Source organism: Mus musculus, chromosome 5, assembly GCF_000001635.26.
Source record: "Mus musculus strain C57BL/6J chromosome 5, GRCm38.p6 C57BL/6J".
Lineage (NCBI taxonomy): Eukaryota > Metazoa > Chordata > Mammalia > Rodentia > Muridae > Mus > Mus musculus.
Genome location: NC_000071.6, coordinates 148,095,934 through 148,113,136, shown reverse-complemented (window position 1 = coordinate 148,113,136; position 17,203 = coordinate 148,095,934). Strand labels below are relative to the sequence as shown.

The following is a 17,203-nucleotide window of genomic DNA, read 5'->3' as shown; positions in this document are numbered from 1 at the left end:
AAGAGAATAAACAGCCCTCCCTCCCTCTCCTAGTTTGCTTTCTATGGCTGTAATAAATCATGACCAAAAGCATGTCCTGACCACAGTTAACCACTGAAGGAAGTCAGAGCAACTCATCTAGGAACCATAGAAGAACGCTGAGTACTGGCTGGTTCCCCATGGCTTGCTCAGTTTTTTTATACAACCCAAGACCCTTTCCCAGGGATGATACCAACCATGGTAGAGTGAGCCCTCCCACATTGACCATACATCAGCATCATCTTCATCATCATCACCACCACCACCATCATCATCATCCTCACAGACTTGCCCAGAGGCCAATCTTAGAAAGACATTTTTCTCAATTGAGATTTCCTCTTCCCAGATGACTCTCCCCTTTTTAATTATACCTCTGTGTTTTAGAATCATTGAGAGGGGGTGTTGAGTGGTATGAAGGACTGATAGCATCACTAATGAAGAACCTGAGACTCCAGCTGGGAAAATGGGTAAAGCATTTGTGGATTTGAGGCCCACAAAAAGGGGTGGAGTTTTACTCATGGTTTCAGGGGTTCGAATGTATGCATGTAGGACTGTACAGCAGGCTTAGTTATTTGCCTCTGGGCAACAGGGAACAGGAGAATTAAAGGGCCAGGGCCAGAATATTCCTTCTAAGGACATATCCCCAAGGGCCCAACTTCCTCCCACTGGGTCCCACCACCCAATAGTGTCAGAGGCCAGTGACACAAGGTCTCTAATGGACGCTTAACCAAACCACAGCAGCACCTGAGTCCACTGAAGTTAAATGACTTGTGTGTATCATCCCCCAGGTTTCAGTGACGTCATATATGTGCTGTTTCCGTAGCTCAGGTGCCTTTGATTCATGAAGGATCTTGAATGATAAAAATATGACATTTATAAAGCTGGAAATTCTTTCGACAGAGAATATGATTCCTGGCAGATTTTTTTCCCAGTCTATCTGAGTCAGGAGGATAACATTTACTTAAATAGTACAGAAATCAGACTCCCACAAAAGTGATGGTAAGTCCCATGCAGAAAAACCCATGTTCTTCTCTGTAAATGTGTATGGAGGAAGAGAAAGAAAAAGAATGTGTGGGAATCACAGAAAATTACCAGCAAGACTCAAGAAAAATGACTCTATGTTTCTTCCTTAGGAAGAACGCTTCAAATTAGACGATTTCGAATTCCAAGGAGCCTGATGCTCAAACCTTATCAACGATGCTTGTTTGAGTTCTGCATTTCCACAGAAAACGAGAAGCACACTTGGGACTTTGTTCTCCGTCCTCTTTTCCTCTACCATCCAAACTGAATGGAGATACCCAAGTAAACAGCAGAACATTACAAATACAGACCCCAGCCACATGCCGAGTTGTATGAAGCCAGCCCCTCACATACTGTAAAAGCAAGCACCCACCCTGTCCCCGTCAGAAATAAAGACAGCTCCAACTCTCCCAGACTAGACTAAGGTCACCTTTTATAAATGTATTTCTTTCTCTCTCTCTCTTTAAAAAGATTTTATTTATTTATTTTATGTTCATGAGTACACTGTGGTTGTGAGCTTTCACGTCTTTGTTTGGGAACTGAATTTAGGACCTCTGCTTGCTCCTCGCTCTGGTCAGTCCTGCTTGCTCTGGTCAACCCCGTTTGCTCAGGTCGGCCCGCTCACTCAGGCCCAAAGATTTATTTATCATTATAAATAAGTGTACTGTAGCTGTCTTCAGATGCACCAGAAGAGGGCATCAGATCTCATTACAGGTGGTTGTGAGCCACCATGTGGTTGCTGGGATTTGAACTCAGGACCTTCAGAAGAGCTGTCAGTGTCCTTACCTGCTGAGCCATCTCGCCAGACCTATAAATGTATGTCTTTAAAAGGGAACCTAATTGAACGTATTTCCTTATACACTCTAAAGACATGGCACAGCCCTCTCCAGCTTCCCTCGCCTTTGTTTCTTTACATAGCAAAAGGATATATAAATTTGCAGCCCTGACCTAAGAGAATGCCATGAAAGTCATCATCAAGTCTCATAAATGTCTTAGTAATAAACGCATGCCTGACGACAGTGGAGGCAGGTAAGGGTGTTGGATCCCCTGGAGCTGGAGACACCCCTGGTAGTTGAGAGCTACCTTGTGGATGCTGGAAATCAAACTGGGACCTCTGGAAGAGCAGCCAGTGCTTTAACAACTGAGCCATCGCTCCAGCCTCTAAGTTTTACTTTAACACTCAAAAGTTATTGATCATAATGTGTAGGTGATTATAAAATATAGGCACTGGAACAAGCATCATCTCTCTGACTTCAATGTTATCATAACCACAACCAGAAACGATGAAGACCATGTCCCCGGTTCCCTATTGGATACTGTCAATCCAACATGGCCATTTCCCAACCTGGGCTTTTGAATGGTCAACACTGAACGTCATTGACATGGCCCACAGATAGAAAGAGCCTAAGAAAAACTATTTTTGTGTAAAGCCGTGTTCTAAACACTCAGTATATATTGCTTTCAGTTAGTGCTCCCGATTTGTCCTCTCGATGGTTTTAAACTTAGTTCAGTTATTACCTACACTGTTTTATTGTGAAGACACCAAAGTCATAGATCTAGTAAACTCAGGGGTGGTATGTAAATCCTAATGTCTCTAGAGTCCACGTCCACCACTGTTATTCTGCAGTGGCTCTTAAAACCAAACAGAACAGAGTCTCATTGACACAGCGCAGTCAGGCTCTGCAGCTCTGACTATGGTATGGTGTGGACAGCTAACCATTCTGTGTCAGGTACTTGAAATGAGCTAAAAAATCAAGCCCAACACGTGTACACAGAGGAACTACACAAAGTGATTGAGGTAATTAGCGTGATGCAGTAATTACTTCATAATATATATGCTATGTATATTTCATATATATGATTTTTATATATTCAAACATGAAATATATGTGCTTTATATATAAAATATTAAAATATATAGTATTTATCATATATCATATTGTATATATATATATACACACATACATACATATATACTAAAATAACATGCTATATGTTTGTGTTGATTATTTTGTCAACTTGACATAAGCTAGAGTCATTTGGGAAGAAGAAATTTTAATTGAGGAATTGCCTCCATCAGATTGGCCTGTGGGCATATTTGTAGGATGTTTTTCTTAATTAGCGATTGATATGGGAGACCCAAGCCCACTGTGGGTGGGGCCACCCCTGAGAATGTGGTCCTGGGCTATATAAGAAAGCAGACTGAGCAAGCCATGGAGAGCAAGCCAGTTAGCGGTGTTCCTCCATGTTCTCTGCTTCAGTTCCTGCCTCCAGGTTTCTTTCTTCAATTCTTCCCCTGGCTTCTCTTCCTGGTGGACTGTGACCTGTAACTTGCAATTAACCCTTTCTTCCCCAAGTTGCTTTTGCTGGTGGTGTTTAATCATAGCAACACTAAGCAAACTGAAGAAAAAAAAGTTGATACTATGCCTTTTGTTACATTATAACTCACCAAAACTAGAAGAAAAAAAAATCAAAAGTGTCTAAGATCTTTCTGGAAAACATTCAATGTGAAGATATGAAGTAAAGAAAGCAAAGTAGATTCAACACTATTTCCATAGACTTTCTGTCTTATATTACTCTGGGCAGTATTGGTCTTTTGCTTCTATATTGTGATTTCTAATTTGTGGCAGATTGGAGGGTTGTGTATGCGTATCTCTGTGTTTTCTATTGCATTTTTCTTTTATTATTCTTTTGTTTGTTTGTTTGTTTGCCTGCTTTCTGAAGAAAGAGCGTGGAGTTCAGTGAGTGAAGAGAACCGAGAGAAAGAAAGAAGGAAAGAAAGAAAGAAAGGAAGGAAGGAAGGAAGGAAGGAAGGAAGAAAGAAAGAAAGAAAGAAAGAAGAGAGAGAAAAAGAGAGAGAGAGAAAGAAGAGAGAGAAAGAGAGAAAGAGAGGAAGAAAGAAAGAAAGAAAGAAAGAAAGAAAGAAAGAAAGAAAGGAAGGAAGGAAGGAAGGAAGGAAGGAAGGAAGGAAGAAAGAAAGTAGATTGATGGTTGCTAGAGCTGGAGGCTGGAGGGGGACAGGGGAGAGCATTAGTGGATCGCTAGGTTTCTTTGGGGGAGGGATACTGGAAATGTTCTAAAACTGAGTGTACTGAAGTTACACAACCCTCTAGATAGACCAACAAAATAAAACGAAACACTGAATTGTACACTTTAAGTGAGTGAATTACATGGCATATGGATTACACCTCAATAAAGCTGTTATTTTAGGCAGCCATGGGGAGGGTAAGATTTTAACCTCCTTTTGAAAGATTTAAAATACACATGGAAGGAAAGCAAGGTACCCAGTAAACACTCCCAGTTCATTCCTCTAGCGCTAATGGTTTTCAAAAACTCGCCAATCGCATTTTTAATCTGTCCTCTTCCACCTCCAGATTTCTTGCTTTTTATATTAAAGAAGAATGCTGTCATTCTGATACAGAGCAATCGCCACAAAGACGGAACAATAGCCTGGATGGTCCTTCGGGGTGCCAGGTCTGCCCTCTCAGCAGCACAGGAGAAACCCGTGCCTGGCCCTCCTATCCCTCCTCCACCACATGTCACAGGCTATGCAGCCTTTAATCAGCACAGGCTCATCAGCAAGCTCTCTTTCCAGTCCCCAAGAGGGAGAGGACTCCTGCGGCTCATTCACATGTGGGTTACTTACATGTAAAATGCATGGGGGCAGGGGGATGGGTGCTGAACCGGTGTAGAAGAAGCAAAGGGGGAAAAACAGGCTAATCTTTGCAAAGTGGGACAGCCACGAAAAACGCGGCTGTTCTGATGGCATTGTTTTTCACTATAAACCAAAGCCTCTATTTATAATTTATATTAACAACCATAAACAGGCAACTTTCCTTAAAACCAAGACCAAAGAAAGAAAGAAAGAAAGAAAGAAAGAAAGAAAGAAAGAAAGAAAGAAAAACAAGTTGATACTCTACTCCCATCGCTGGGAGGAGGTGATTAGTGTCCGCAGCCGAGGACTGCACACAGACATCAATAAGGTTTAATCTCAGATGAGAAATCGCTTCTCGGGAACCTGACCTCCCAGGTCACTGGCGGCTCCTTTCTCCATGAATAAAAAATGACTCCCTCTTTGCCAGGGGAACATGAGACAAGCTGATGGCTGTTTCTATAGGAGTTATTAATAACGCCTCTTGTCAACTCTGATCTTTTTAAGATGTGTGTCAGGTGCAGATAATCAAGTGAGCCATGTATATAAATGCATTTTATAGCACTCATGAGCGCAATATTGAGTTCACATTCCAGGGATCTCTCATTTTAACCCTCGTTTTTCATTGATTAGCCTTCCAAAGGGACTGGTGATTTTCTACTGTAAACCGTCCTCAGAACCCAGATCCTACTCAATAATTAAAGGGATGTTTGTTCATCTTAAGAAATGAAACGCAGTCATTTCGTGAGTTTTAGCTCATCTTTCCAAATCAAGTTGTCTAAGGTCGCAAACCCTGACACTCACTCATGAGTGGCCTCAAGAATAGTCTCTCAGGATGATTCTTTTAAGATTTATTTGTTTTATTATTTGTGTGTGTGCACGCACATGCTCCTGTGTATTTATGTGCACTGTATACTTGTAGTGCCCAAGGAGGCCAGAAGGGGGCATCAGATCGCCCGCTTGAATCTGAAATTCTAGGTGTGTTTGTAAACTGCCCAGTGTGGGTTCTGGGAACTGAACCTGGGTCCACTACAGGAGTATTAACTTCTTGTAACTGAGAAAAAGGAGGGTCAAATAGGCTGTTTTTCTTTGGTGGATGATTAAGATTCAAGTAATAGATCCAAGTTCTTTTCTTCACTAACCAAGGAAACAGTACACAGGGTCCCTAAGTATCCTCTGTGTGCCGGCAGCCCCTGGCAGGGCACAGGCATCTCCTCTAACTTCCTCAGCCCCTTTGCCCCACTCACGGGTGACCGGCCTGCTCTGCTCCGGCTGCACGCTGTCCAGGGATTGGCTGCTGGGCACTGCAGAGATGCTGGAGCTCCTCACGAAGCCGAAGGCCGCCAGCTTGGCTGCAGGGAGTCGTGAATAGCCAGGAGGACGAAGCCCAGATTTTGGTAGACTGGCCTTTGCAGCATTGGAATTGGAGGCTTTCTTGAGGTCTGTTGAAATGAATCAAAATCAAAACAAAAGGAAAATTCTCAGTGCACAGCAAGATAAAAGAATGTTGTAGAATGTGTCCCGGCATGAATAAACTAATCTCGCAGGCTCCAATTCTGCACACTAGCAAATCAATCTTTGTTTTTAAGATGCTTTTTGGTTTTCACTGATAAGGTCAAGCAACTTCATAAAATCATACAAATAAAGCAATAGGGTGACAAAAACTCAGATATTGTTCTTCTAACTCTTCAGTCTGATTTTCATAAAAGATAAATAGCTTTTATCACTCCAGCATAACAATTATTCTACAAATCCTACCCTAATCAGTTATAGCGTGATAATGTTATGCCTTGTAACAGAAAGAGATTTCATAATGTGGGACACATCTGTGCAGTGGAAACCTAGAAACAAGCGGAGGCTTTATTAATATCAACAGTTGCTTGTTTACACACACACATCTCTGTGTCTAGGTTTCCACGTTCCCCCCAACCCCCACTTTGTACTGTGATAGTAATTTAGTTCAGCAAACATTTCCTGAGAAGAACATGAGATACAGAATATAGTGAAATAGCAAACCCATCTTTAAGAGAAAGGCACCCTAACTTACAAGGGCAGGACTTCAGAGGACCCAGGAGGGAGAGTCACAACAGCCTGGGACAAGCTCACAGTCTAAGGAGGAGAGAACTGGAGGACAAACAACCGGGCAGGAATGGAAGACAGACAACTAGCCTAACTTTAAGGCCTAGGAAACGCTAAAGGGCCTGGGATGCAGAATGGAAAGAGAGTATCAATTGTTGGAAGTTATTTTACAATTGTGAAAACAAGATACACCTTAAGTTTAACACACAGTGGGCTTTACCCTTGTTACTGGCCTCACAGAAATATGTTCCGTGAATCATCCCTTATTCCAACTCTTGCTCTGAGGTGGGGTCAGCCGGACTGTAACTCCCCAATGACTGACTGGGCAAACCCCACGCTCTCACTTTACCCTGAGAACAACAGTATCTTCTTGTAAAGTATGATGCTGTAACTCACATTCAGCACCTACTGTAGAGTCTGGTAGGTATTCAAACTGGTGTTAGGTGTTGTTCTCCTGTTACTGGTTTTTACGTTTTAGTCCAAACTTCAAGTTAGTTCCCAGGTGTGTACGCAGCCAGGGAGGGTAAGGATGATAGTGTCACCGCATTTTCAAGAATGGATACTTTACAGAACAGAAAAATAGTGGGTATGAGAGAAAAGATGTCTGGAATTATGCTGGCAAGAGACAGCGGGGGACATCCTCTCTTCAGCGGGGGACATGCTCATGACAGGAGCAGCCGTGAATATCAGTTCAAAAGTGGCTTGCTGGACAACTCAAGACTTTCGGTGAATATACTCTTAGAGAGGGGAAAGCAAGCACTGTGGGACTACGGCCTGCAGCCTGGGAAGCACGGTGCTAGCTAGGCTGCAGAGAAGAAACCTTCGAGCAAGATTGTGTGGCATACAGGACAATAGAAGCCTGCTTCAAACCAGAGGGCTGTCATTTGGCCTTTCCCTCCAGCCAGAACTTGCTCACCACCTTGCCGTCTAGAGGTGGAAATCCTCTTGGCTTGAGAGCTATGAGGGAAAGTAGGAAGGATCAAGAGGTTCACACATGGAATTCTAGCCATTACGCAGAATACAGGAAGTAGAAGGCTAAAGTAGAAGTGGGCCTTCCTGGTGCAGCATCCATTCATAACCAGCTAGGGTGGAACTTTGTGACAGTGTAACTGTTTAGCAGTCCCTCATATTCTGTGAGTAATTCCTCCTTTGCCCTCTGTCTGTAAGCCCAATAAATTCACTGTTTCACCACGCAGAGCTGTGGGGGTAATCTTTGCTGTGGTAGCCTATCAGGATTGAATAGATCTTCACCCACATCTCTCTAGGAGTAGTTATGACAACAAAGAATCTACAGGAGAATGCAAACACAAGCTCCAAGAAGCGAGCCAGACACCAGGAAGGGATACACAGGTGAAGGACCGGCATTCACAACTGGAATCCTGACGGATTAGGACCTCAGTATGAGAGCTGAGCCCTGAAAGTGCGAGAAGATGTAGGGATTTGCAGGCAGGGGCCTAGACCTGCTCACTGGGATTCTGGTTGCTCAGAAAATAATGCCAACAACCAACAAACGTGATTTCACGACATTGAAAAGCTTCTTCATAGCAAACACTTCATCGAGCAAAGCGACGGCCCACAGAATTGCAACAGCCCACAGAATCGGGGAGAGTCTTTGCCAGATACCCACCCATCCAAGAAGAAAATTATTGTCTAGAATACAGAATACACAAAGAACTCAAAAATATCAAACACAGACTCAAACAACCCGTTCTGCAAATGCTAATGAAAGGGACACTTCTCAAAAGATGAGATGAGATGCCTTTGTCAGTCCCCTCCCCGCAGGGTTCAAAGAGCTGCGTGGAAGAGGAAAGATGAGAGGAACCAGAGGGGATGGGAGACACCAAGGAAGCAGCGTCTCCTAGAGGCAGGAGACCTGACCCATACGAACACACAGAGACAGTGGCAGCATGCATAGGACCACACAGGTTCAAGCCAGATGGGGTCCCCAGGGCTGGGAGGGGACGTATACAGAAGCCCCCTACCCCCCTAATGAAGGATCTATCTCCACTTGACAACTACTTACAAAGGAAAAATTAATTTTCTCCAATGGAGTCTTACCAGGTATATAAACCACACTTCAGGATATCCACCGTACCCAACAGTAGATGGCCAAGGTAAAATGAACTCAATGGTATTTCTGTAGACTTCTTTTTTTTTTTTGGTCTCATAATGCTTTGTCTCAGCATTCTTTTGTCTGATTGGTCTTTGGCTTGCATATTATGGCTTCTGATTGTGTATATGAGTGTATGTGTGTGTATGCGTGCATATTTCTTGTGCTTTTTAAAATTCAGGTTTGTTTGGGGGCTTTTGGTTTGCCAGTTTGTTTTCCAGAGAGAAAGGAAGGGTGTGGAGGGTGGGTAAGTGGGGAAGACCTGGGAGAGGTTAGGAGAAAAGAAACCATGGTTGGAATATACTGTAGGAAAATATTATTTTCAATAAAATACACACACATACACACGCACACACATGCACACGACTTTGGTGAAAAGCAAGCATGAAAAAAAAAGTCCTTTTAATGAATTCATTGTTTCTGCAACTATTTGCTATGAATGTATAGAAGGAAGCTCTGGTCTCTAAAAAGCCTTTAAAAGTCTTCTTCCTCCAGGATACCTGTGATGGTTAACCCACTTCAAAGCATTTTAATTCAGGGAAGGTCTGAACCTCTGTAGCAGACAGTGGAGCTGCTGCAAGTGTCAATAATTTGTAAGACAAATATATGAAAAGGGGATTAAACAAAAGTGAGTGATTAAAATAACAAGAAGCAACAAATCTGCCTTCCACTCACTCAGCTAAGCCACAGTTCCTGGGGGTTTACCTGTGATTCCACATCAGCACATCACAGAGACACCTGCCCTCCTGCGCTCATTGTTACATTGTTCATAATGGTCACGGGTGTGTGTGTGTGTGTGTGTGTGTGTGTGTGTGTGTGTGTGTGTGCATCCCAGGTGTCCAACAGCAGAGGAACAGACAATGAAAATGCACACACACACACACCACATACACCACAGCACGAACACACATGCACACACATACACACACACACCACAGCACACACACACAACACAGCATGCACACACATACACACACACACCACACACACACAACACAGCATGCACACACATACACACACACACAACACACACACAACACAGCATGCACACACATACACACACACACAACACACACACACAACACACACCCCACAGCACGCACACACATGCACACACATACACCACAGCACACACACACCACAGCACACACACACCACACACACACACAACACAGCATGCACACACACAACACAGCACGCACACACATGCACACACACACACACCACACACACACACACCCCACAGCACGCACACACACACACCACAGCACACACACACACACACAACACACACACACACACCACAGCACACACACACACCCCACAGCACACACACACACACCACAACACACACACCACAGCACGCACATACATGCACACACACACATACACACACGAGTGCAATGTTGTCAACCATAAAGAGAAATATAATTATGCTACTTTCATAGATGCAACTGGAGATAATCATATTCAATGAAGTAAGTCAGCCTTGGAAGAAAATAAATGTGGCACGTTCTCTTTCATTTTATACAGATATCTTAGTTTTGTTGCCAGCCTGATCGAGCTGGGAAGAAGGAAGTCCAGCTGAGGAGCTGTTTCTGTCAGATGTTAACTACAGCTCAACATCACAAGTCTAAGAAGATATGGTGGGGGTGGGGAGGGGATGACACAATCAAAGTATGTTATATACACATGAATGAAAATGTTATAATGAAACCCAATTTTATGTATAATTGATGCATGCTAATAAAAATAAGCTTTATAATAAAATATTAAAAAACTAGAATCACTTTTATTTCTAGTCGAGCCATAGACTTAAGATAGAATCGTGATTAGTACTCAGTAGATATCAGTATCTTTACAATATTTGAGAGGGGACAAAAATCTTACTGTATAAGCCCTGACTAACCTGGAACTCACTATGTAAGCTAGGCTGGACTCAAACCCAGAGCTCTGCCTACCTCTGCTGCCCCAGTACTGCTACTAAAGTATGCTATTCCATGGCATGCTGATATCTTTACTCTTACAAGGTCTGTTTCAGGGCTGGAGAGATGGCTCCCCTGTGAGGAGTACTCGATGCTCCTCCAGAGGACCCATTAGGTTCCCAGCACCCACGTGGGCAGCTCATGACCACCTGTAATTCCAATTCTAGAGATCTGACACCTCTTCTGGCTTCTAATGTCACCGAATGCATATGGTACCCAGACATATATGCAGGCAAAACACTCATGCACACAAAATAAAAGTGAGCACGATGTTTTTGTTTCATATTTGAGATTGTAATATTATTTCTTCCTTGTTTTCTTACCCTTCCAAACACTCCTATTCACCTGTTCTTGCTTCTTTTCAAATTCATAGCCTCCTTTTTTATTACCTGTCGATATAATATATGTGTGTATATGTACAATGTTGATACATAATACTCAATATATATTGGTATCTTTATAATATTTTAAAATATTTATATAATATTTTATACTACACAAGTGTTTATACTACACAAGCCCTGACTAATCTGGAATTCAATATGTAAATCAGGCTGGCCTCAAACTGAGAGACCTGTTTACCTCTGTCTCCCCATATTTGTATCTATATCTACATCTACATCTATCTTTACAAATATACAAACATACGTACAATTGACTACTTGGTATTGGATAACCAATTGACTTGCTTGCCCCTGGAGAAGACTATTCCTCCCCTCTCAGCATCCCTTAGCTGCCTGTAGTTCTTTGTCTGGGGTTGAGGCCCTAATTCATGTCAGCATTATCTGTTGTCTTTGTTCTTGTTCAGCTCATGTTTGGGCTGTCATGCTGGTGAGACTTTATGGGTGTGGTTCCTGACATCACTAGGAGATACAATCCTACAGCAAATTCCCCTCCTCTGGCTCTTCCTATCTTTCCACTCCCTCTTCCACAGTTATCCCTGAGCCTTAGGCACAGGAGTCTTTGTAGACATATGACTTGGGACTGGGCTCCACAACTCTGCATTTTGATTGGCTGTGGTTTTTCTGTAATGGTCTCTGTGTGTTGCTAAGAGAAATTTGCTTCATGAGGGGTGGGGACTACACTTCCATCTGAAGGTTTGGAGGCAGAGCCTCTGATGGAGATCATTCGACATTTGTCTTTCTGAGTGTGGATTACCTCACTCCATGGGATCTTTTCTAGGTCCATTCAAAATAAGCCAAACCTTTAAAGGGTCTACACTGGCTGCAGAATTTGATTTCTCAGTGTATGTCCTCTACAAAAACACTTCGACCAGAGAGGAGCAATAAATGTTTTGTCTTACCCATCAAAATCCCTTCCAAGCGAGTGCCAACATAATGGGGAAGCTAATTAAAATAAATTCAAAGCTAATAAACATTTTTAAAACTCTGGGATCAAATGTCCAGGCCTCGTGCAAGGGAGCTGAACTGAACTCATTTATTTTCATCAAAGCTCGATTTTCTGACAAGTTTTTGCTAGAAAACAAAAGCAAAAAAAAAAAAAAAAAAAAAAAATTCCTGCTCAAACAACAAAAGATATTTTGCTGTCTGCCAAAGCCGCGAGACACGCGGCTATTTCAAAGTAATATTATTTTTCCTTTGAAAAATAAAGTCTTTGAGGAAAGCAAATCTTCCTATGAAATGAAATGAAATGAATTTTATTTGTTTGGGCTTTTTTCTTTTTGTATAGGTCGCCTTTTAAATTGCGGCTCCACGATACTAAACAAAATCTCAACGGAGCAAAATAAGATCGTTTATTTGTGATTTAACACTGTATCGATAAAGTCCTGTCCATCATTGTCCAGCTGTCACAAATCCCAGACAGTGAGATTAAAATGTTAAAAAAGGAAAATTTTCACTAAACCGATTCAGTATGTACTGGAAGAAGAAAGACGGGGGCTGTAGGTTAGTGGGATGCTTGCCTACCACGCATGCAGTCCTGGGTTCAAACCCCTGAACTTCATTAACCAGACACACCTATGATCTCAACACTCAGAGGTGACTCAAGGCCATCCTTTGGGGCACAGAGAGACCCTGCCTCAAAATCAAAAACAAAAATCTGGAAATAGTAGAAAGACTGCTAGAGAGGACTGAAGTGACCATGGCAGCGGGCGGGGAAAGAAGGGTCAGAAAAAGTTGTCAGGGTGAATATAATCAAAGCATGATTCCTGCATGTTAGAAAATGTCACTGTGAAAGCCCTAGCATTTATAATCAATATGAATTAATAATTATAATAAAAGTAGAAATGCTGACTGTAAGAAGATCCATGCAGGGGAGGCCAGAGAGGTGGCTCAATGGATGAAAGCACTCGCTTCATAAGCCTAACACCCTGTTGCATCCCTGGGAACACAAACATGGTGGTGCCCATCAACAGCTCCAGCAGTCCTGGGTCAAGATGGGTGATGGAAACAGGAGAATGGCCGGAAGTCTGCGTGCTGTACATCAGCAGAGCAGAAAGGAGAGCTCGCTTCAGCAGGTGGAAGGAGACAGCCTCTGACTTGCGGATGCAGGCAGGCAGAGGGGTCTTTATAGCATATTTAGGTCATTTGAGCCAGATTGTTCCTTTATTTCACTTTTCTTACCAGTTACTATCATGGTCTATTTTATTTTATTTTTGTCTCCTTTCACAAGTACTTTGCTATGCTCGCATCATTGAACAGCAGCTCAGCCTCTCTGTGCATGATCACACAAGCCTCTCTGCGCATGCTCACACAGCCTCTCTGCGCATGCTCACACAGCCGCTGTTTCCACCATGCTTCCTTCTCGCTGAGACAAAATTCTGTTGATTAAAAACCTTCCTTGTTAAGGTGGTATCTCCTCTCAGGAAAAGAAGAACACAGACAAAGCAAGGGAAATAGCAAGCTGCAGGCCAGACTGCAGACCTGAGCTCAACGTGTTTGAACGCAAGCCCGGGCGCCTCCATTTCCTTGCGGGAGAAAGTGAGGATGAAGCGATTTTATTAGTTACTTCTCCGTTGCTGTGGTAGAACACCATTCACAAAGCAACTTACAGAAGGAAGTTCCAGAGGGACAAGAGTCCACCGTGGTGATGAGGCGTGACAACAGTTAGGCATGCTGGCTGGCTGGAGCAGGAAGCTAAATGGTCACATCCCTGACCACAAGCAAGAACCAGAGAGGGCAAGCGGGAAGTAGGGTAAAGCTAGGAGCTCTCAGATCCCTCCCTCAGTGCTGGACATGCTAAGAGCAGAGCTGCAGCACCTAGAATAGTGCCACTAACCAGACACCAAGCATTCAAACACATAAGCCTGGGAGGGGCTACTCATTCAAACCGCTCCATCTATCTCTTCATTATTATGCTGGATGAGAAATAGTGTATCGGCTGATGTATAATGAGCACCATTGTGCAAACAGCTACAATCTTGCTATTTTTCTTTCCCAACATTGATGCCACAAGTATTGAAATTGCAAACAAGTATCTCTTTTAGCAAAAGGAAAAGACAGGACATGGATCAAGGTGTGTAAGAACTGATTCCAAGCTGGATCCCAAGCAAGCCGCACCAGTGAATGAGGATTGCTCTGGTGAGTGACGCAATACTGCGGAAGTCATGAGTGGCGACACTGCATGACCATGCTCTTAGATTGCTACCTCAAGAAGCCAGGCTTTATATGAGGACATTCAAACAGTTCTCCCGCATGGAGCAGTGAAGTCTCTTGCTAGCAGCCAATAGCTCCTTCATCTCAGAACTGTATCCCTCGTCTTTGGATAGCCTTCAAATGATCGTAGAACTAGTCAAACCTGACTGCAACCCAGTGGGGAATGCCAAGACAGAAAGAATCCATTTAAGACATTCCCAAGTCCCGGCCCACAGAAATGATCAGATGGTAAATGCTTGCTGTAGCTTTAAGCTACTGATGTTTGGCGTGGTATATTGTTCAGCAACATGGAACAGAGTAAGATTTGGGTACCTGACACAGGTGTCCTAAGAGGACTCACACTATAGGAATGGCCCTGGAACCAGCTTCAGATGGGATGCTATAGGAACTTTTGGGTAACAGGAATGAAGTTGTCTCGGGAGCGTCAACGAGACTTCCAGAAGAAGTTCAAAAAAGCTGTCAATGAGGGCATAGAGGAAATGGATGGGGCAGTGGACCCATGCTAATAAGTAGCAAGTGTTACTGATAGAAAATGGAATATATATATATATATATATATATATATATATATATGTGTGTGTGTGTGTGTGTGTATGTATATGTATGTATTTATGTATATGTGTATACATATGTATATATACATGGATATATGCATATCCATATATATGTATGTATATACACATACAAATATATCTATGTATTCCTTTGAAGAACCCTGAATAATATAATGCCCAAGAGAAAAAAAAATCCTTATAAAACTCATATGATAAGAAAATTATCACATAGGCAATAACAGACAAAACCCAGAAACAACCCAAATCTCCATGAACTGAAGCAATTATAAATAAATCATGGTACAGAGAGAAAATGGGAAATTCTGCATCCATTGGAAGAAATCCTATGGGCTGAGTTCTGTCACCTCCACTGTCATCTGTTCTTGGAGACACAGCCTTGATGGGAAAATTAAGGCCTCCTACAGTTGTAAGGGTGGTGGTGTCTTAGCCCAGTGACTGTAGAGAAAACATCAGAGGCACCTTCCCCCTTGTGTATGCACACAGAGAAAGGCATGTGAGAGGACTCTCACACATAAACCAAAAGAGGCCTCAGCAAAAACCAACCTTACTGGTACATAACTTTGGATTTCTAGCCTTCAGATCTAGGACAAAAAAATAAAAATAACTTCTAAGCCACTGGGTCTTCTCAAAATAAGAAGACTAAGAAATAAAACACTAACGTGTTATAAATCAGTCAGACTTTGACATTCTGAAGCCAATGGAATGAGTCACATACAAAAGGCCACATACCATATGAGTCCATCACATGAGGTAGCTAGAACCCAGGCATCTACAGAGATAGAAGGTCAATCAGTGGATGCTAGTGGATGGTGCTTAAGGAAAATCTGGTAGAGAGAGAGAGAGAAACTCTTGTGTACTGTATGGATGCAGCACCTGTCAATAAAAAAATCAATGCCCTATAGGAAAGAGTAGACTAGTAGGTGGGACATCCGGGAGGCAGAACAGAAAAGAATCTGGGAGAGAGCCAAGTGCAAGCTGGTGGTGAGAGGAGGCGGGTAGGGTTAGGGGTTATAGGGTGGAGGGGTGGATTTGCCTGGCAACATGGAGGACAAGAACATGGGAGCTAAGCAGAGGAAACCAGCCACGTGGCAGAACTTAGAATAAATGGGATATTAAGTTATGAGCAAGTCAGAGAACGAACCGAAGCTTATGGCCGAGGTGTCTGTAAATATACTTTGAGTCTCAGAGTCATTATTCTGGGGACTTGGGGCCAGGAGGAAAAAGTCACATCTGGAGCGACAACAAGTTGTCATGTCTTTCAGAGTGATAAAAATGTTCTACGGTTACTGTGGTCATGGTCACTTAACCGAGAAGAGTAAAAAAAAATAGAAAGAAAGAAAGAAAGAAAGAAAGAAAGAAAGAAAGAAAGAAAGAAAGAAAGAAAGAAAGAAAGAAAGTAGGGAGGGAGGGAGGGAGGGAGGGAGGGAGGGAAAGAAAGAAAGAAAGAAAGAAAGAAAGAAAGAAAGAAAGAAGAAAAAGAACAAAAAGAAAACCATTAGATTTGCACTTTAAATAAGTGAAGTCTGTGGTGTGTGAGTTATATTACAAACAACAGCAACAACATCAACAACAACTCTTGTTTGAGAAAGACTGAGAAGGCCAAGTGGGAGGTCAACAGAGACCAAGATTGAAACAGCAACAGAGATACGGGGAGGCAGGTGGATGGGCAGTAGGTTGGCCCTTCCCAGCCCAAGAGACGATGAGTAGAATGTATGTTAGTGCACACCGGTTGCCCGTGCCGGTAATGCTCCACCAAAGGGAAAAGGAGAAACATCAGAGGGAAACTGAGGACGGATGTGTCCCTGTCCTGCCAAGCCCTCCTCAGACACAGGGTACAGGCTGATGGTAAAATGGGCTGCGTGGACCCAGAGCTAGGGAGCAAAAAAGAAAGGGGACTCTTAGCCCAATCTGGTCATGCCAGGCAATGGGGTGCCCGTGGAAGAGGAAGGGGAGAAGGAGGGAGGAGCGGAGGAGGGAAGGGAGGAGCGGAGGAGGGAAGGGAGGAGGGAGGGGAGAGGAGGGTGGGGAGGAAGAGGAGGAGGAGGACCCAGGTAGGTACTGCTTGTGATGATTCATAGATATACATGCAGGCAAAACACTCGTACACATAAAATAAAAATAAGTTTGAAAATTTTTGAGACAGGGTCTCA

General features: G+C 43.0%; 1 protein-coding gene across 4 annotated transcripts in view; it reads right to left on the bottom strand.

The window, feature by feature from the left end:
- The window catches only part of Mtus2 (microtubule associated tumor suppressor candidate 2), a 358,791-nt gene that overhangs the window by 202,929 nt on the left and 138,659 nt on the right, over positions 1-17,203 (bottom strand). For all 4 annotated transcript variants that reach the window (XM_011241018.3, NM_029920.7, NM_001359503.1 and 1 more), the window contains one exon: positions 5,938-6,132. In XM_011241018.3, the coding sequence (XP_011239320.1) occupies positions 5,938-6,132 (195 nt within the window). The remainder of the gene's footprint in view (positions 1-5,937; positions 6,133-17,203) is intronic.